Here is a 16,577-nt window from a genome sequence, read left to right as displayed (position 1 = left end):
GTGTCCCAGAGCGTGTCCTAAGAATACATGTTGGAAAATGCATGATATTTTGAGACATGGATCCATAAAGACAGTTTCAGTGTTCAAAACTTTGAGGACTTGTACAACATTTTCTACTCACCAGTGTGATGCCATTCTTCTTTTGAATATTCCTTCATCTCATTTCTCTTCAATAGAGTTAAGAAGGCAGAGCAGCCTCTAGGTTCCTGGACACCAACTTAAGCTAAACCAACATTGTTTCCCTAGCAGCTTTCTCATCCTGATGACCTGAGGCTTCAAACTAAAAAATCCATCCAAAAAGGGGGGCTTGAACAGGGCTCCTCATTATTACTGTTCAGCATTTAGATGATTTCCAAAGGACACCATTTTTTTCTTATTAGGATTACACAAACCTACGGACACTCCTCCCCTGGTGTTGAAGAAATATAACTAATTCTTGAAGAAACTGAGGAATAAGGGGGAAGTAATAAGCCTTGCTGCCTTCAGATCCCCAGCACTCTCTCCTCAGATATTTTACAGCTTGACTTTATAAATTTTGGATGGTCAATTCTCTTTTCTATGATAACTATAATGGGTATAAGCTATCTAGAAAATGCCTGTAATACATGCTCTGAACTCTATGAAAAATGTGAAAGTAGGCCCTGGCCGGTTGGCTCAGCGGTAGAGCATCAGCCTGGTGTGCGGGGGACCCGGGTTCGATTCCCAGCCAGGGCACATAGGAGAAGCACCCATTTGCTTCTCCACCCCCACCCCTCCTTCCTCTCTGTCTCTCTCTTCCCCTCCCGCAGCCAAGGCTCCATTGGAGCAAAGATAGCCCGGGCACTGGGGATGGCTCCTTGGCCTCTGCCCCAGGCGCTAGAGTGGCTCTGGTCGCGGCAGAGCGACGCCCCCTGGTGGGCAGAGCATCGCCCCTGGTGGGCGTGCCGGGTGGATCCCGGTCGGGCGCATGCGGGAGTCTGTCTGTTTCTCCCCGTTTCCAGCTTCAGAAAAATACAAAAAAAAAAAAAAAAAGTGAAAGTAAATTATAATCAATGTACATTAAACTTGGATGGCTCCTTCCTTCCTTCCTTTCTGAGTAGGGGAGATACAGAGACAGATGCCCACATGCCCCCAGACCTGAACCACCCCATGACCCCCATCTGGAGCAACCAAGCTATTTTTAGGATGATGTGCTGGAAACAATAGAGCCATGCTGTGGGAGGGGAAGAGAGAGAGAGCAAGGCAGAGGAGGAGAGAGGGATGGAGAAGCAGATGGTTGCTTCTCCTGTGTGCCCTGACCGGGAATTGAACCTGGAATTTCCACATGCCAGGCTGACGCTCTACCACTGACCCAACCTGCCAGGGCCACACCATCCTTTCCAAATACTCGAGGTACCTCTTTGTTTTTTTTTAATTTTATTTATTTATTTATTTATTTATTTTTACAGAGACAGAGAGTGAGTCAGAGAGAGGGATAGACAGGGACAGACAGACAGGAATGGAGAGAGATGAGAAGCATCAATCATTAGTTTTTCATTGCACGCTGCAACACGTTAGTTGTTCATTGATTGCTTTCTCATATGTGCCTTGACCGTGGGCCTTCGGCAGACCAAGTAACCCCTTGCTGGAGCCAGCGACCTTGGGTTCAAGCTGGTGGGCTTTTGCTCAAACCAAATGAGCCCACGCTCAAGCTGGTGACCTTGGGGTCTCGAACCTGGTCTTCTGCATCCCAGTCCGATGCTCTATCCACTGCGCCACCGCCTGGTCAGGCTCAAGGTACCTCTTTTTTTTTTTTTTTTTTTCTTTCATTTTTTCATTTTTCTGAAGCTGGAAACGGGGAGAGACAGACTCCCGCATGCGCCCGACCGGGATCCACCCGGCACGCCCACCAGGGGCGACGCTCTGCCCACCAGGGGGCGATGCTCTGCCCATCCTGGGCGTCGCCATATTGCGACCAGAGCCACTCTAGCGCCTGAGGCAGAGGCCACAGAGCCATCCCCAGCGCCCGGGCCATCTCTGCTCCAATGGAGCCTTGGCTGCGGGAGGGGAAGAGAGAGACAGAGAGGAAAGCGCAGCAGAGGGGTGGAGAAGCAAATGGGCGCTTCTCCTGTGTGCCCTGGCTGGGAATCGAACCCGGGTCCTCCGCACGCTAGGCCGACGCTCTACCGCTGAGCCAACCGGCCAGGGCCAAGGTACCTCTTTTGTATGCACATAATTCCTGGGGTAAGAATTATAATCTTTATCTAGTATATAGGAAGAAAGTGAGGTCCTAGAAAGTTATTGGTTAATGTTCTGCCCAGTCACAGTGGGCAGTGGTAAAAGAAAGATTAGACCAGGGGTCTCAAACTCGCGGCCTGTGGGCCACATGCGGCCCGCCGAACAATTTTGTGCAGCCCGCAGACTAACCCACGAAGTTCAAAATATTTTGGATAAAATTAAGTAAACCTAGGGGCCTACTTGTATTTTTCATTTCTCTAGCATCCTAGCTAGATATTAGCTTAGTTAACAGCAGTTGTGATGCGAACTACAGTTTCTGGTCATTTTGTGACACTGAGTAAACTGCATGTACGATTGTGCTTGTTGTACTGATTTTTTTTTTTGTTTTCAACTGCAGTGAGAAAAGTGTTGCGTAACAGTTGCCTTTTGTAGACCTAGTGCAACCCGCCAAACGGCTGTGATCTTGCTCTGCGGCCCACATGCTGAGTTGAGTTTGAGACCCCTGGATTAGACCTAGTATCTCCTGATTTCAAATCATGTGCTCTAACTACATACAAGGACAGGTAGAAAGCTTCCATTCCATAATGTTATCAAAATTGGAAAAATCTTCAGCAAATTTGTTCTGGGACCTTCTCTACTAAAACACAGCACTCCTCTGCCTGACCAGGCAGTGACATAGTGGATAAGAGTGTCAGACTGGGATGCTGAGGACCCAGGTTTGAAACCCCCAGACTAATCCGGCTTGAGCATGGGCTCACCAGCTTGAGCACAGGGTCACTGGCTTGAGCGTGGGATCAGACATGGCCCCATGGTTGCTGGCTTGAGCCCAAAGGTTGCTGGCTTGAGCAAGCAATCACTTGCTCAGCTGGAGCCCCCTGGTCAAGGCACATATGAGAAAGCAATTAATGAACAACTAAGATGCTGCAATGAAGAGTTGATGCTTCTCATCTCTCTCCCTTCCTGTCTGTCCCCGCCCACTATCTCTCTAAAATTAACAAAAAACAGAGCACTCCTCTACCCTAACTGTTGGCAATTTGGGTTGTTGTATCTCTTGGGGCCTGAAAGAGGATCCAAGTTGCTTTGACTCCTCTTGAAGAAATCTGCCACTAAGCTTTTTGCAGCACCATCTCCTCATTCACCTCAGGGAGAACAAAAACATGTGGGTCACCAAGCTGTGCTCTCTCTAAGCACCTAATTTATAAAGGGGTTAGCTTGATTCAGTCCCAAAGAAAGGGCCAAGGAAAGAAAACACAGATGACTGATCTGATAACTAGGGAAGAGAATGGGCAACAAAGACTCCTACCAGAGGTTCAAACTCAGGTGACCAAAACAAAGGGAGGGTTATTCCTCATCTCCCAATATGTAGATACCTTCCACATACTCTTGGCTAGAGGAGCTGTTCTTGTGAGATAATATAGCAATCTAAGAGCCAAATGTAGATAGGATTCCTTTCAACCCAAGATTACAACAGCAAAAGGGCAAGGGTAAATGATTTAGGGTAACCTGTTTCCTGAGCATCCTCTACTTTAGGGATTGGGACTGTTCTGGGCTTCAATTTTTTCTTTTTTTAATTCATTTTTAGAAAGGAGAGAGGGCAAGAGAGAGAGAGAGAGAAAGGGGGGAAGAGCAGGAAGCATCAACTCCCATATGTGCCTTGACCAGGCAAACCGCGGGTTTCGAACCAGCGACCTCAGCGTTCCAGGTCGATGCTTTATCCACTGCGCCACCACCGGTCAGGCTGGGCTTCAATTTTATAGTCATTAATTGAACCAAAATAAAATGCATTGTAGTCATCTACATTATAATTCTGAAGGAACTTTAATATTTACCCAGTTACTTCAAGCTAATGTAAGATAAGGCTTAAAGTTTACCTAGCTTTTAGAAAATATACTTGCCTGACCAGGCAGTGGCCCAGTGGATAGTCTTGGCCTGGGACGCTGCTGACCCAGGTTCCAAATCCCAAGGTCACTGGCTTGAGCATGGACTCATCCAGCTTGAGCATGAGATCATAAACATGACCCCATGGCTGTTGGCTTAAGCCCAAAGGTTGCTGGCTCAGCTGGAGCCCACCCCCCAAGGTACATATGAGAAGCAATCGGTGAGAAGCAATCAATGAACTAAGGTGCCACAACTATGAGTTTGTGCTTCTCATTCACCTTCCTTCCTTTCTGTCCTTCTTTCTCTCAGGGTGTGTGTGCGCGCGCGAACATGCATGTGTGTATATATATCACTTTTCCAAAAGTCCCTATTTAGGCATTTTTAGGGGGAAAGGTTTACGTTTGCTTATTTTGCCCTTTCCTTTTTGCTTGGGAAAAGAATACCACCAACAGTAAGGCAGTCTTACACCTTGGGCTAAGAGATTATGATACTTGTTCCCAAGTCCTTTGACCTCTCAGAACCTGTTTCCTCACTTATGTAGTGAGGTGGTTGGTGATGATTAATAAAAGATGTGATTAAGATATTCCTTATCAGGGATCTCAAACTCGGGCCCGCGGGCCGCATGCGGCCTGCCCACCAATTTTGTGCGGCCCCGCAGACTAATCCACAAAGTTTGATTAGTCTGCGGGCCGCAAAAAATTGGTGGGCGGGCCCGCGAGTTTGAGACCCCTGCCTTAGATCATGCTAGATACTTTTAGAAATATCAAGATGAACATGACATAGTCCCTGCCTCAAGAAATTGAAAATCTATAGTAACATGGAAGATAAGGCACACTAACCCACAATTTATCAGAGACCATATAAGCACTATAAAGGATAAATGTTCTACAAATCCTTATAGAAGTTAATGCTCATTTGACTGATGGTGGATGGAAACCAGGTAAATTTCATGGAGGAAGAGGTAGCATTTAAGCTTTCAGGATAATAGGGAGTTTGAAAAAGAGAAAACTAAGCAAAGATTCACGGACAGAAAGCAGAGATGTCCAGAAAAAGGGCAAGGCCTGAAGAAATGATAAGGATAGGAATCAGGAAAAATATTTGGAAAATGACAAACAGTCCACTTTTGGTAGTATATGGTAATAATAAAACATAAAGCTGAGAAAATTGAGGTCGGACTGTTTTAAAATTGAATTGGTAAATGGCAAACCAGTCCTATGCTTAAAGATGATTAACCTGGCAGTGGTAGTTAGAAGTAAATGCTAAAGGTAAGAGACAAGAGGCAGAAGGCAGTTAAGAGGTTACTACAACAGACCACGTGAGTGGCAAAAAGGGCCTGAGCCAGGCAGGATAGCTGCAGTGGTAACAGAGAGCACTTTAGTCACAATTCTAAGCCAGCACTGTAAGTTGCCATTGACCCAATCATCTAAATAACAGGTCATGACAGGTAAAAATTATTGAAAAGAAAACCTAAGTTGAATATAAGTTTCCTGATACAGAATGAAGAACAAATGAGGCCAAACCTATGTTGAATTTAGAATTATCACCACCCTTCAGGCCTTATACTCTCACCAAGGCACTCAGCCAACTGTGGAAAAGGAAAAGAAACATATACAGGAGACTCAAGAAACATCTTATTAATACAGTATTTATTTGTCTTCCCTCTGTCAAACCCTGAGCCAACCATTTTCCCCAGGCTTCCTGGGGAGGTATAGGAAAAGGAACACACAGGGCAGGCAAGTCACGGGACGGAAAAAGAACTATGGGAGGTGGAGACAGCTCCTTCACATGGCGAAGAGGATGAGAAAGGCCACCATCAGGCAAAAGAGTCCCATGGCCTCTGAGAGGGCAAACCCCAGAATGGCGTAGGAGAAGAGTTGTTGCTTCAGAGAAGGGTTCCTGGGAGAAGGGGAAGAAAAAAGACCGAATTTCTAGTCCACACAAAGAACAAACATCAAAGGTGGGCTCAGGGAGAATTCATCCCCCCCTAACTCAGCATATGTGACCAGTCTCTCAGGCTGACATCATCCTGCCCAAATTCTTGCCCCAATACATCAAGGGCTCTACAGAGACTGAATGAGGGGGAACAGACATCAAAATTCTATAACATGACCCAAACAGACATTACCACCTCTACTGGGTCACCCACATCATCATCATAACTAAGACCTCTAGACCCAGACTCTAAACTATCCAGGGCCCAATCAGGATGGAAGAGGTATTTGAAATGGCAGGGCATACCACAGTAGTGTTTTCAAACTTTAAGCAGAAATCTCAAATATGAAACGTTTATAAAGGCCAAACTGCAATGGTAAAAAAAAAAAAGGGGAGGACTGTAAAAGCTTTTCTGACTGGTCTCCCCTCTTCTCTAAGACAGTCTCTGGGGCATACCCTCAGAAACCCAGGGCTTTAGGGACACAATGAGAAAAACACTGTTCTAGAGCAGTGCTTTTCAACTGCCATTCCACCAGAAATTCAGGACGGTTAATTCTTTATCTTTATTTATTTTGTATTAATTTTAAAGAGAGGAAGGGAGAGAGTGAGAGAGGCAAGAACATCAGTCTATTCCTGTATGTACCCTGACAAGGGTTTAAACCAGCAATCTCTGTGCTTCAGGATGATGTTCTAACTAACTGAGCTATCTGGCCAGGGCCAGGGTGGTTAACTCTTTCACAGACTGGCATGAAATTTCTGGTGGTTCAGCGGTTGAAAAACCACTGTTCTAGAGGACAAGGGAGTCAAGGCAAAGACCACCTTTTCTCATTTCAAAATAGTCAAAAGATTTTGGACTTTAAAAAGCTACACACGGCCTATTGGTTTAGATGATATGAATCAAAATGGGATAAAGAACTCCCAACTCTGAAAGTCAATATATAATTTCTATTTCCCTTACTCTGCCACCTCTAAAAGCCTTCATGGATAAGGTAAAGCAACACCAACATTAAACAAAATTTTGGACATAGAAGCAGTTAGGCTTCTTGTTTCATACAAATCCTGAAAAATAAACTTATTTTCCCAAGGACAGTAAGAGACCTTGAAGGTCTCTAGAGAATTAATTTATTTCTAACAGCAAGTTGCCCAGAGTTGGTGGGGACCAAAGAGTCCCAAGTGTCAAGGAGCAATGGCACGAACTGCAGAGGCAGTTTTCCCAGGAGTGACACAGGGCAACTCCCAGCAGTAAAGCCACTCTACTGACTCAAGAAGGGCTCTCGGCCAGAGATAGCAAACTTTTTCTGTAAAGTGCCAAATAGTAAATATTTTAGGCTTTGTGGGTCACATACAGTCTCTACTGCCTTTTTTTCATGACCCTTTAAAAAATGTAAAACCCATTCTTAGCTCAGCCATACAAAATCGGGTTATGGTCTACCTATTTTAGTGTGCCTATTCCCACTCTAAAACCAAAGCTGTTCAACAATGTCATGTTATCTACACTGTCCAGTACAGTAGCCACAGGTCACATGCAACTTGAAATATGGCCAGTGTGACCAAGAAACCAAAATCTTAAACTTTGTTTACTTTTAATTAATTAAAATTTAAATTCAAATATTCACATGTGGCTAAGGGCTATGGTATAGGATAGTGTTGTTCTAGATCCCTAAATATTTCTGCCCTGACCTTTGGAAAGCACAGCAGAGAGACAAGGGAGGTTCCATCTTACCTGGCATAACCAATGATGAGGCTCCCAAACACAGTCCCAATTCCAGCCCCAGAGCCTGCCACCCCCACTGTGGCAGCCCCAGCCCCGATGAACTTGGCTGCTGTATCAATGTCCCTTGAAATGGCACTGGTCTGGAAGCTGCGGCTAGAAATAAGTGAGGTCGGGGTATGTGGGGCTGCCCAGCTGCTGAGGCTCTGTGAAAAAGAGGCATATAGGAGGTCAAATTTTTAGAAAACCTTTTTTTGCTTCGGAAACTTTTGTACCATTTAAATGCTTTATGATGTCAAATCCCATGTTTTTTTCCTCCCAAATAGAAAACCTTTTTACTTCCTGGAAAACTTCCTAAAATGCTGCCAAGAACTTTTTAATGCATGAAGTAGACTTCAAATACCTTTAATATTCAAGTATGCTTTGGAAGTATAAGACTAAAACCATAGCCCTGAAAAGATTATCTTTCTGGGACTAAATGTTCCCAACTGAAGTAAGTAAACGAGGCCAAGTAAAGGCAGTCATCAGTGGGACCAGGGCATGTGCAACCAGTGCCAGAGCTGGAACAGAGCATATATGCCACCAGGTATTCTTCATCTCCACCTAGAGCCCACGGGCTTGATCCTTCACTAATTTTCCTCTGCAACGACTGTCCCCTGTGCTCCTCTCCTACTGGTTTTTCCAGGTAACCCTCCAGACCACTCACCTCCAAACCATAGGCCCAATTCCACCTATAAGGTACCTCACCTCATCTGTCAGTGTCTCTGGTCTGTTCAGCACCACTGCAGACAGTGACCGGGTCAGCAGCTGAGAGGTGTTCCTGACCTAGCAGAAATGATACAAGTCAAGGAAGGCTGTGAAGAGTAGTTTCAGAACCACCCTAAGTTGTTACTTTATGTCCCTTTCTTTCTTTTTTGTAACAGAGACAGAGAAAACATGAGAAGCATCAAGTCTTCGTGTGGCACCTTAGTTGTTCATTGAGTGTTTTCTCGTATGTGCCTTGACCAGGGGGGGCTACAGCAGAGCAGCGACCTTTGGGCTCTAGCTAGTGACCCTGTGCTCAAGCTGATGAGCCTGCACTCAATCCAGATGAGTCCGCACTCAAGCCGGAGACCTCGGGGTTTTGAACCTGGGTCCTCCGCATCCCAGTCCGATACTCTATCCACTGCGCCACCGCCTGAGCAGACTTGATGTCCCTTTCATTCTCTCAAACTTAAATTAGAATCTTGGATCTTTTTTATTTTTTGACAGAGACAGAGAGAGGGACAGATAGGAAGAGAGAGAGATGAGAAGCATCAATTCATTGTTGTGGCTCCTTAGTTGTTCATTGATTGCTTCCTCATACGTGCCTTGAGGGGGGGCGCTAGAGCAGAGCAAGTCACCCCTTGCTCAAGCCAACGATCAGCCGCTCTATCTACTGCACCACCACCTGGTCAAGCTTGGATCATTCTTTTAGCAAATTCTATTCAAGAACCTCAACATTTCTCATTTCCACAGCTTTTTTGCTTTAAGAAAAGGAAGTCTACTTCTTTTGGAGCTACCCTGGCTGTATCCAGGTTTTGAGAATAGGAAAAAATCCTAGCCTCAGAAGCACTTGTTTCTTTCAGTAAGAGATTTATATTAGTAATGGCTAGCCCATAAGAAGGAAGCCAATGACTGGAGCATCTTTCCCTAAATACATCCTTCTGAAGATAGGAGATAGGCATAGAAATCCATGTCCTAAATTCACCTCATCCTGGTTGCCTTTTCTGACTAACCCCAAGCCAGCACCTCCAAGGTAGACAACACAGTGGTTAAGAGACAGGATTTTATGTGTATTTTAGCTTCCCATCCAAATTTAAGTTCCCAGAGGGGACTCTTAGCTATGGTGCTCTGACACTCAGGACAAAATCCTATACACAGTGAATACTCAATCCAAGTTAGGCAATCAACTTTATGTTGACCATTTCTAGCTGGCTTCTAGTTCACAGAGTTTTAGGCCAGAAATAACCTGATCTATTTTGGGGGGGGGGGTTCAGAGAGATGGACAGATAGGGAGAGAAGCATCAGTTCTTCATTGTGGCTCCTTGGTTGTTCATTAATTGCTTTTTCATATGTGCCTTGAGGGGGTTCACCAGCAGAGCGAGTGACCCCTTGCTCAAGCCAGTGACCCTGGACTCAAGCTAGCAACCTTGGGCCTTAAGCCAGCAACCATGAGGTCACGTATATGATACGTTCAAGCCAATAACCTTGAGGTTTCGAACCTGGGTCCTCTGCATCCCAGTCTGACACTCTATCCACTGTGCCACCGCCTAGTCCAGCTGAAATAACCTGATCTTAGTATAGATTCTCATTTATATTCTTTTTCTAAGATTGTTGGATGAGTGGTGGCACAGTGGACAGAGCGTCAACCTGGGATGTTGAAGTCCCAGGCTCAAAACCCTGAGGTCGCCAGCTTGAGTGCACGGTCACTGGCTTGGCTTGAGCCCTCTGGTCAATGCACGTATGAGAAGCAATCAAAGAACAACTAAGGTGATGCAACTATGAATCGATGCTTAACTCTCTCCTTTCCTCTCTCTCTCACTCTCTTAAAAAAAAAGTGACTGTTTAACTAGATGAACTAACGAACTATCTAGTCTACAAAGGATATGGGGCAGGTAAGCATTCACTTTCTCCTGTCAGGCTAGCATAGCAAAGGATCTTCTCTTGGCCCAACTGTGAAGAACAAGGTGTTGCAAAGAAGAGAAAAGATGCCTCTCCTTAAAAGAAGGCAGATACTTACCAAGGAGGGGGTGGAAACAAACTTGGTGCAGGCATACATTTTCAGGGGATGATGGGGCTGTGGCAGGAGCTGGAATTATAGAAGCAGCATTGTAAACACTGTCCTTGCTCACTAAAGGACACCTTTATTAGCAGAAAAGGGGCTTTGTAAAATTTAAATGGCCCAGAGAGCAGAATGACTGACCTCAAGTCTTAAAAAAAAATGAAATTAGAAACCCAAAGTCAAGATTTCCTCTACACAGCTTCTAAGACTTCTTATAATCAAGTCACTTCCCCTGGTCTGAGCAAGTAGCCATTTGGTCTTAGCTTTAAGAACTTTACTTCTTTTCTATAGCCTCACGAGCTGGGATTGTCATAATTTTCTCAGGATTCTACTCAACAGGAACCCTTTTCAAGACCTCATTGTCTGGGCCTAAAAAAAGCTGCCTTTTAAAGACTCTTGGGCCCTGACCAGATAGCTCAGTTGGTCAGAGCATGGTCCCCGTGCAAAGGTTTGTGGGTTCAAACCCTGGTCAGAGCACATATAGGAACAGATGGGTGTTTCTGTCTCTCTCTCTCCCTTCTAAAATCAACTAATTAAAGCCTGGCCTGTGATGGCACAGTCAACAGAGCATCGACCTAGAAAACGGGAGGTGCAGGGTTGGAAACCCTGGACTTGCTGGGTCAAGGTCCCTATGACAAGCAACCAGTGAACCATTAAAGTGAAGCAACTGTAAGTTGATAATTCTGGTTCCACCCCCTTCTCTCTGTAAAATCAATAAAAAAAAAAAAAAAAAAAACCCATCTAATTAAAAAAAAAGAGACTCTTGGGAGTTACTTGTAGAAGACCAAGACACTGGAAATGTCTCTAATAACCTTTTTACTTATCTTTAAGCATTTGATTCCCTATTTCCTATATCAGGGGTCCCCAAACTTTTTACACAGGGGGCCAGTTCACTGTCCCTTAGACCGTTGGAGGGCTGGACTATAAAAAAAACTATGAACAAATCCCTATGCACACATCACATACCTTATTTTAAAGTAAAAAAACAAAAATGGGAATACAATATTTAAAATAAAGAACAAGTAAATTTAAATCAACAAACTGACCAGTACTTCAATGGGAACTATGGGCCTGCTTTTGGCTGAGATGGTCAATGTCCGGTTCCATATTTGTCACTGCTAGTCATAGCAAGTGATATGACACGCTTCAGGGGCCGTGACGCGTATGTCCTGCATCACTGGAAGTAGTACTGTATGTGAGTGACACCACGCTTTGTGGCCCGGCAGCCACATCCTGCACTCCTCTCACTGACCACCAATGAAAGAGGTGCCCCTTGCCTGACCACGGGGTGGTGCAGTGGATAGAGCGTTGGACTGGGATGCAGAGGACCCAGGTTCGAGACCCCAAGGTCGCCAGCTTGAGCGCGAGCTCATCTGGTTTGAGGAAAAGCCCACCAGCTTGAACCCAAGGTCACTGGCTACAGCAAGGGGCTACTCAGTCTGCTGAAGGCCCATGGTCAAGGCACATATGAGAGAGCAATCAATGAACAACTAAGGTGTTGCAACACGCAATGAAAAACTAATGATTGATGCTTCTCATCTCTCTCCGTTCCTGTCTGTCTGTCCCTGTCTATCCCTCTCTCTGACTCACTCTCTGTCTCTGTAAAAAAAAAAAAAAAAAAAAAAAAAAGAGGTGCCCCTTCCAGAAGTGGGTGTGGTGGGGGCCAGATAGATGGCCTCAGGGGGCTGCATGCGGCAGGCCGTAGTTTGGGGACCCCAGTCCTATATCAATTAACAGGGTAAGGAAGATCAACGAGGAACTCTGCCATTACTCTGATTAGCAATGACTGTTAAAGTCCTAATTTTCACCACCATACTAAGGAGTATTAGTCACCTTTGTATCCAAAAGATCTAAGACAATGTTGAAAACCTGTAGGTGCCTAAGATGTTAGAGCTGAACTTACAAAAGGAGAGGATGAGTCAAACATCTAAAGGCAGGGTAGCCCTGGCCAAATAGCTTGGTTGGTTAGAGCCTCATCCTGATATGCAAAGGTTGTGGGTTTGATCCCCAGTTTTGGCATAGATCAATGTTTCTCTCTCTAAAGTCAATCAATAAATTAAAAACAAATAAATAAAGGCAGGGTTTCTCCAAGTGAAGTGAGAGGTCCACCTGAACTAGAATTATCTAACGGTAAGGATGGCATATGTACTAAAAATGCATATTCTTGGGTCTCACCTTAGACCACCCTAGTCAAGATCTATGGGGTTAAGACCTAAATACTCTTTATTTTTCTTTTTTTAAAATTTTTATTTATTGACTTTGAGAGAGAGATATCAATTTGTTGTTTTCACTTGTTTATACATTCTTTGGTTGACTTTAAAAAAAATTTTTTTTTTACTTTTATTAATTTTTTTAGAGAGGAGAATGAGAGGAGAGAGAGAGAGAGAGAGAGAGAGAGAGAGAGAGAGAGAGAGAGAAGGGGGAGGGAGGAGCAGGAAGCATCAACTCCCATATGTGCCTTGACCAGGCAAGCCCAGGGTTTCGAACCGGCAACCTCAGCATTCCAGGTCGACGCTTTATCCACTGCGCCACCACAGGTCAGGCCTAAATACCCTTTATTTCAAACAAGCTTCCCAAATGATACTTAGCCACCCTGAAAGATCTTCTAAAAATTATCTTGAAATTATGGTAGTGGTAACACCAGCACTTAAAACTCTTCTCACTCATAAGTGAACGCTTTCTAATATGCTAAAGGTTAAAATATTCACTGATTACTTAGGCCTGTTAAGTGATACTTCCTTAAATGAGTTGGACTTGGCCCTGGCCAGGTAGCTCCGTTGGTTAAAGTATTGTTTCAACATACCAATGCTGAAGTTCGATCCCATCAGGGCACATACACTGAATCAACCACTAAAAGCATGAATAAATGGAACAACAAATGATGTTTTTCTCTCTCTCAAATTAATAAAAAAAAAAAATTTAAGCACCATTTAAAAAATAAAAAATAAGTTGGACTCATATTTTCCTAGGTTATACTTCTGAATCCAGAATCTTAAAGTTACTTTTAGATTAATGGATGTCTTCAACTCTATTCCCGTTGAGAACTCTGATTTCTGCACATATATAACTTTAAGGTTTTCTTGGGTCAAAATCATTTCTTAGGTTGCAGGTTAAATTCCCAGTCAGGGCATACATGGGAAGCAACCAATTAATACACAACTAAGTGGAACAATGAATGAATTCCCTTCTTCTCCTTTCTATGTCTCTAAAACTCAATCAATCAATTAAAAAAAAAAAAAGTTAAGCCCTGGCCAGACAGTTAGGTTGGTTGGAGCATCCCCCAGAAGTGCAAAGGTTGCCAGTTTGATCCCCGGAATATGGCACACACAGGAGCAGCTCAATGTTCTTGTTGCTCTTTCTCTCTCCCAATCTGTCTCTAAAAAACTTTAAAAAATCATTTCTGATTTTTTATCCACTGACCTGTGGTGAGTGGATAAAGTGTCGACCTGGAATGCTGAAGTTGCCAGTTCAAAACCCTGGGCTTGCCTGGTCAAGGCACATATGGGATTTGATGCTTCCTGCTCCTCCCCCTTCTATCTCTCTCTTCTCTCTAAAGTGAATTTTTTTAAAAAAATCATTTCGTTAAAGCTTTAAAAAAGGACTGTTTTTCCCCCAAGGAATTAAACCTCAACATGTCATTTGTAAAATATAGCTTAGAAGGATTAAAGGAAACAACTGATGTAAAGAGTTTAGTGTGAAGCTGGTGCATAAAACAAAGGGTGGCAATTAAGCTTGCAAGAAATGCAGATTGTTCCATTATTCACCTAACCTCGGCAAGTCTGCAACTGCTGGCCTACAACACTTCAGACCATGGCACCATCCAGAATCAAAGGACCTAAATCATCATGGTCTTCTTCCATGTATATCAACCACTGAGTTACAGGGCTGAGGACTTAATATTAACTATTCCCTTACTAAACGTTTTCCTTTTGAGGGCAGATTCTGGGGACTCTCAGTAAAGCTTTGACGAAAGGCCCTGGCCGGTTGGCTCAGCGGTAGAGCGTTGGCCTGGCGTGCGGGGACCCGGGTTTGATTCCCGGCCAGGGCACATAGGAGAGGCGCCCATTTGCTTCACCACCCCCACCCCCTCCTTCCTCTCTGTCTCTCTCTCCCCCTCCCGCAGCCAAGGCTCCATTGGAGCAAGGCCCGGGCGCTGGGGATGGCTCCTTGGCCTCTGCCCCAGGCGCTAGAGTGGCCCTGGTCTGGACAGAGCGACTCCCCGGAGAGGGGCAGAGCATCGCCCCCTGGTGGGCAGAGCCTCGCCCCTGGTAGGCATGCCGGGTGGATCCCGGTCGGGCGCATGCGGGAGTCTGTCTCTCCCCGTTTCCAGCTTCAGAAGAAAAAAAAAAAAAAAATCTTTGACGAAAGCTGTTAGGGGCAGATTATCCCACGGAGGTCCTATCCTACCCTCTTGTGCCTGCTGTCTCAAACAGAAAACTATTATTAGTTCACCACTTGTGTATTTTTCCAACTTCACTGCAGTGGAAGGAAGAGAACAGCGAGACAACCAACAGTTCCCAAAAAGCCAGGCTCTTTTCTGCCATAGCTCACCTGGATCATAGATGGAAGTGTTTTGGCTATTTTGTTCACTTCCACTACGTTCACGGTTTACTTTTTTAAATTGAGGGGGTGCCCGCAGGGGTCCCCAAACTTTTTACACAGGAGGCCAGTTCACTGTCTCTCAGACCGTTGGAGGGCCGCCACATACAGTGCTCCTCTCACTGACCACCAATGAAAGAGGTGCCCCTTCCGGAAGTGCGGCCGGGGCTGGATAAATGGCCTCAGAGGACCGCATGTGGCCCGCGGGCCGTAGTTTGGGGACGCCTGGACTAGAGGGTTTGTTGGGTTTTTTTTTTAAATTTTTTTTTTTTAATTTTTCTGAAGCTGGAAACGGGGAGAGACAGTCAGACAGACTCCCGCAGGCGTCTGACCGGGATCCACCCGGCACGCCCACCAGGGGGCGATACTCTGATACTCTGTTGCGACCAGAGCCACTCTAGCGCCTGGGGCAGAGGCCAAGGAGCCATCCCCAGCGCCCGGGGCCATCTTTGCTCCATGGAGCCTTGGCTGCAGGAGGGGAAGAGAGAGACAGAGAGGAAGGAGGGGGCGGGGGTGGAGAAGCAGATGGGCGCCTCTCCTGTGTGCCCTGGCCGGGAATCGAACCCGGGACTTCTGCACGCCAGGCCGACGCTCTACCACTGAGCCAACCGGCCAGGGCCAGGGTTTGTTGGTTTTGGATGATCCACTATCTCCACTGCTCGGCACCTGAGGTCCTTCAAGTCTGGAGGTATCAGGGTAAGGTAGGCACGGAGTCAAGATGAGAAAACAGATAGGAGGGGAGAGTCTGGGGGTTGTGAATACCCTGAAATGGCAAGAGAGTAAGAAAAGAGCATTTATAAGGGCTGAGTCGGGACAGATGAAATGAGCACTCCGGGATTTGACTTTCGCCAGCACCAAGGCGCTCTCCCCCAACGAGCCACCCAAGATGGCGCCAGGTCAGCGCGGTTGGAGGTCACCGCACGCGGAAGGGGCAGACCTTAAGGCGTGGGGATACAGGGAGCGAGGGGGGGCGTGAGAGCCGGGGTGGAAGCATGCAAGGTAAGGGCCTCAAAGCATCTCCACGAGTGAGGGTATCCCGCGCGCGTGCGCGGCGCACAGCGGGCACGAGGGCCCAAACCTTACCTGCTCCTACTGCGAAGAAGACCGAGAGGGGTAGGGGCCAGGGGCTGGGGGCCGGGAATAGCGACAGGAAGGCTTGGCGCACGCGCGGCCGGATCAACGAGTCGCTCCGCCAAGGATAGAATGATTGCAATGGTGAGGCGGCCGCGGCGCCACAGCGCCGCCTACCACCTCTGTCGCGGCATTCGACCAGTCGCTCCACCTGGCGTTGAAGAGGAGAAAATGTGCAGACTCCGCAGTGTAAGCTGACTTGTAATGTGGTCTGCGGTTTGGTATGTACCCCGTTTGGGATCTTGGACTCGCATATCCTTCCCAATCGTGCCCAGTCACATTGAAAAAAAAACCAACAACAAATAAATAAATAAACCGCCTGACCAG

General features: G+C 45.9%; 1 protein-coding gene across 3 annotated transcripts; it reads right to left on the bottom strand.

The window, feature by feature from the left end:
* Window positions 1-5,703: 5,703 nt before the first annotated feature.
* On the bottom strand, window positions 5,704-16,344 carry ATP5MC2 (ATP synthase membrane subunit c locus 2). Of its 3 annotated transcripts, XM_066258552.1 has the most exons (6): window positions 16,198-16,297; window positions 13,941-14,070; window positions 10,479-10,547; window positions 8,465-8,542; window positions 7,730-7,923; window positions 5,704-5,970 (listed from the first exon to the last, which is right to left on the bottom strand). In XM_066258552.1, the coding sequence occupies exons 3-6, from the start codon at window positions 10,515-10,517 to the stop codon at window positions 5,856-5,858; spliced, it is 426 nt and encodes a 141-aa protein (XP_066114649.1). In that variant the 5' UTR covers window positions 10,518-10,547; window positions 13,941-14,070; window positions 16,198-16,297; the 3' UTR covers window positions 5,704-5,855. The 3 variants fall into 3 exon arrangements, with proteins under 3 accessions (XP_066114649.1, XP_066114650.1, XP_066114651.1); XM_066258553.1 differs by lacking the exon at window positions 13,941-14,070 and having other exon boundaries at window positions 16,203-16,344; XM_066258554.1 differs by lacking the exons at window positions 13,941-14,070; window positions 16,198-16,297 and adding an exon at window positions 15,786-15,803.
* Window positions 16,345-16,577: the final 233 nt, after the last annotated feature.

The sequence above is a fragment of the Saccopteryx bilineata genome, chromosome 2 (genome assembly GCF_036850765.1).
Source record: "Saccopteryx bilineata isolate mSacBil1 chromosome 2, mSacBil1_pri_phased_curated, whole genome shotgun sequence".
In the NCBI taxonomy this organism is placed as follows: Eukaryota; Metazoa; Chordata; class Mammalia; order Chiroptera; family Emballonuridae; genus Saccopteryx; species Saccopteryx bilineata.
The sequence above is the reverse complement of the archived record's forward strand: the minus strand, read 5'-3'. Positions and strand labels throughout refer to the sequence as shown.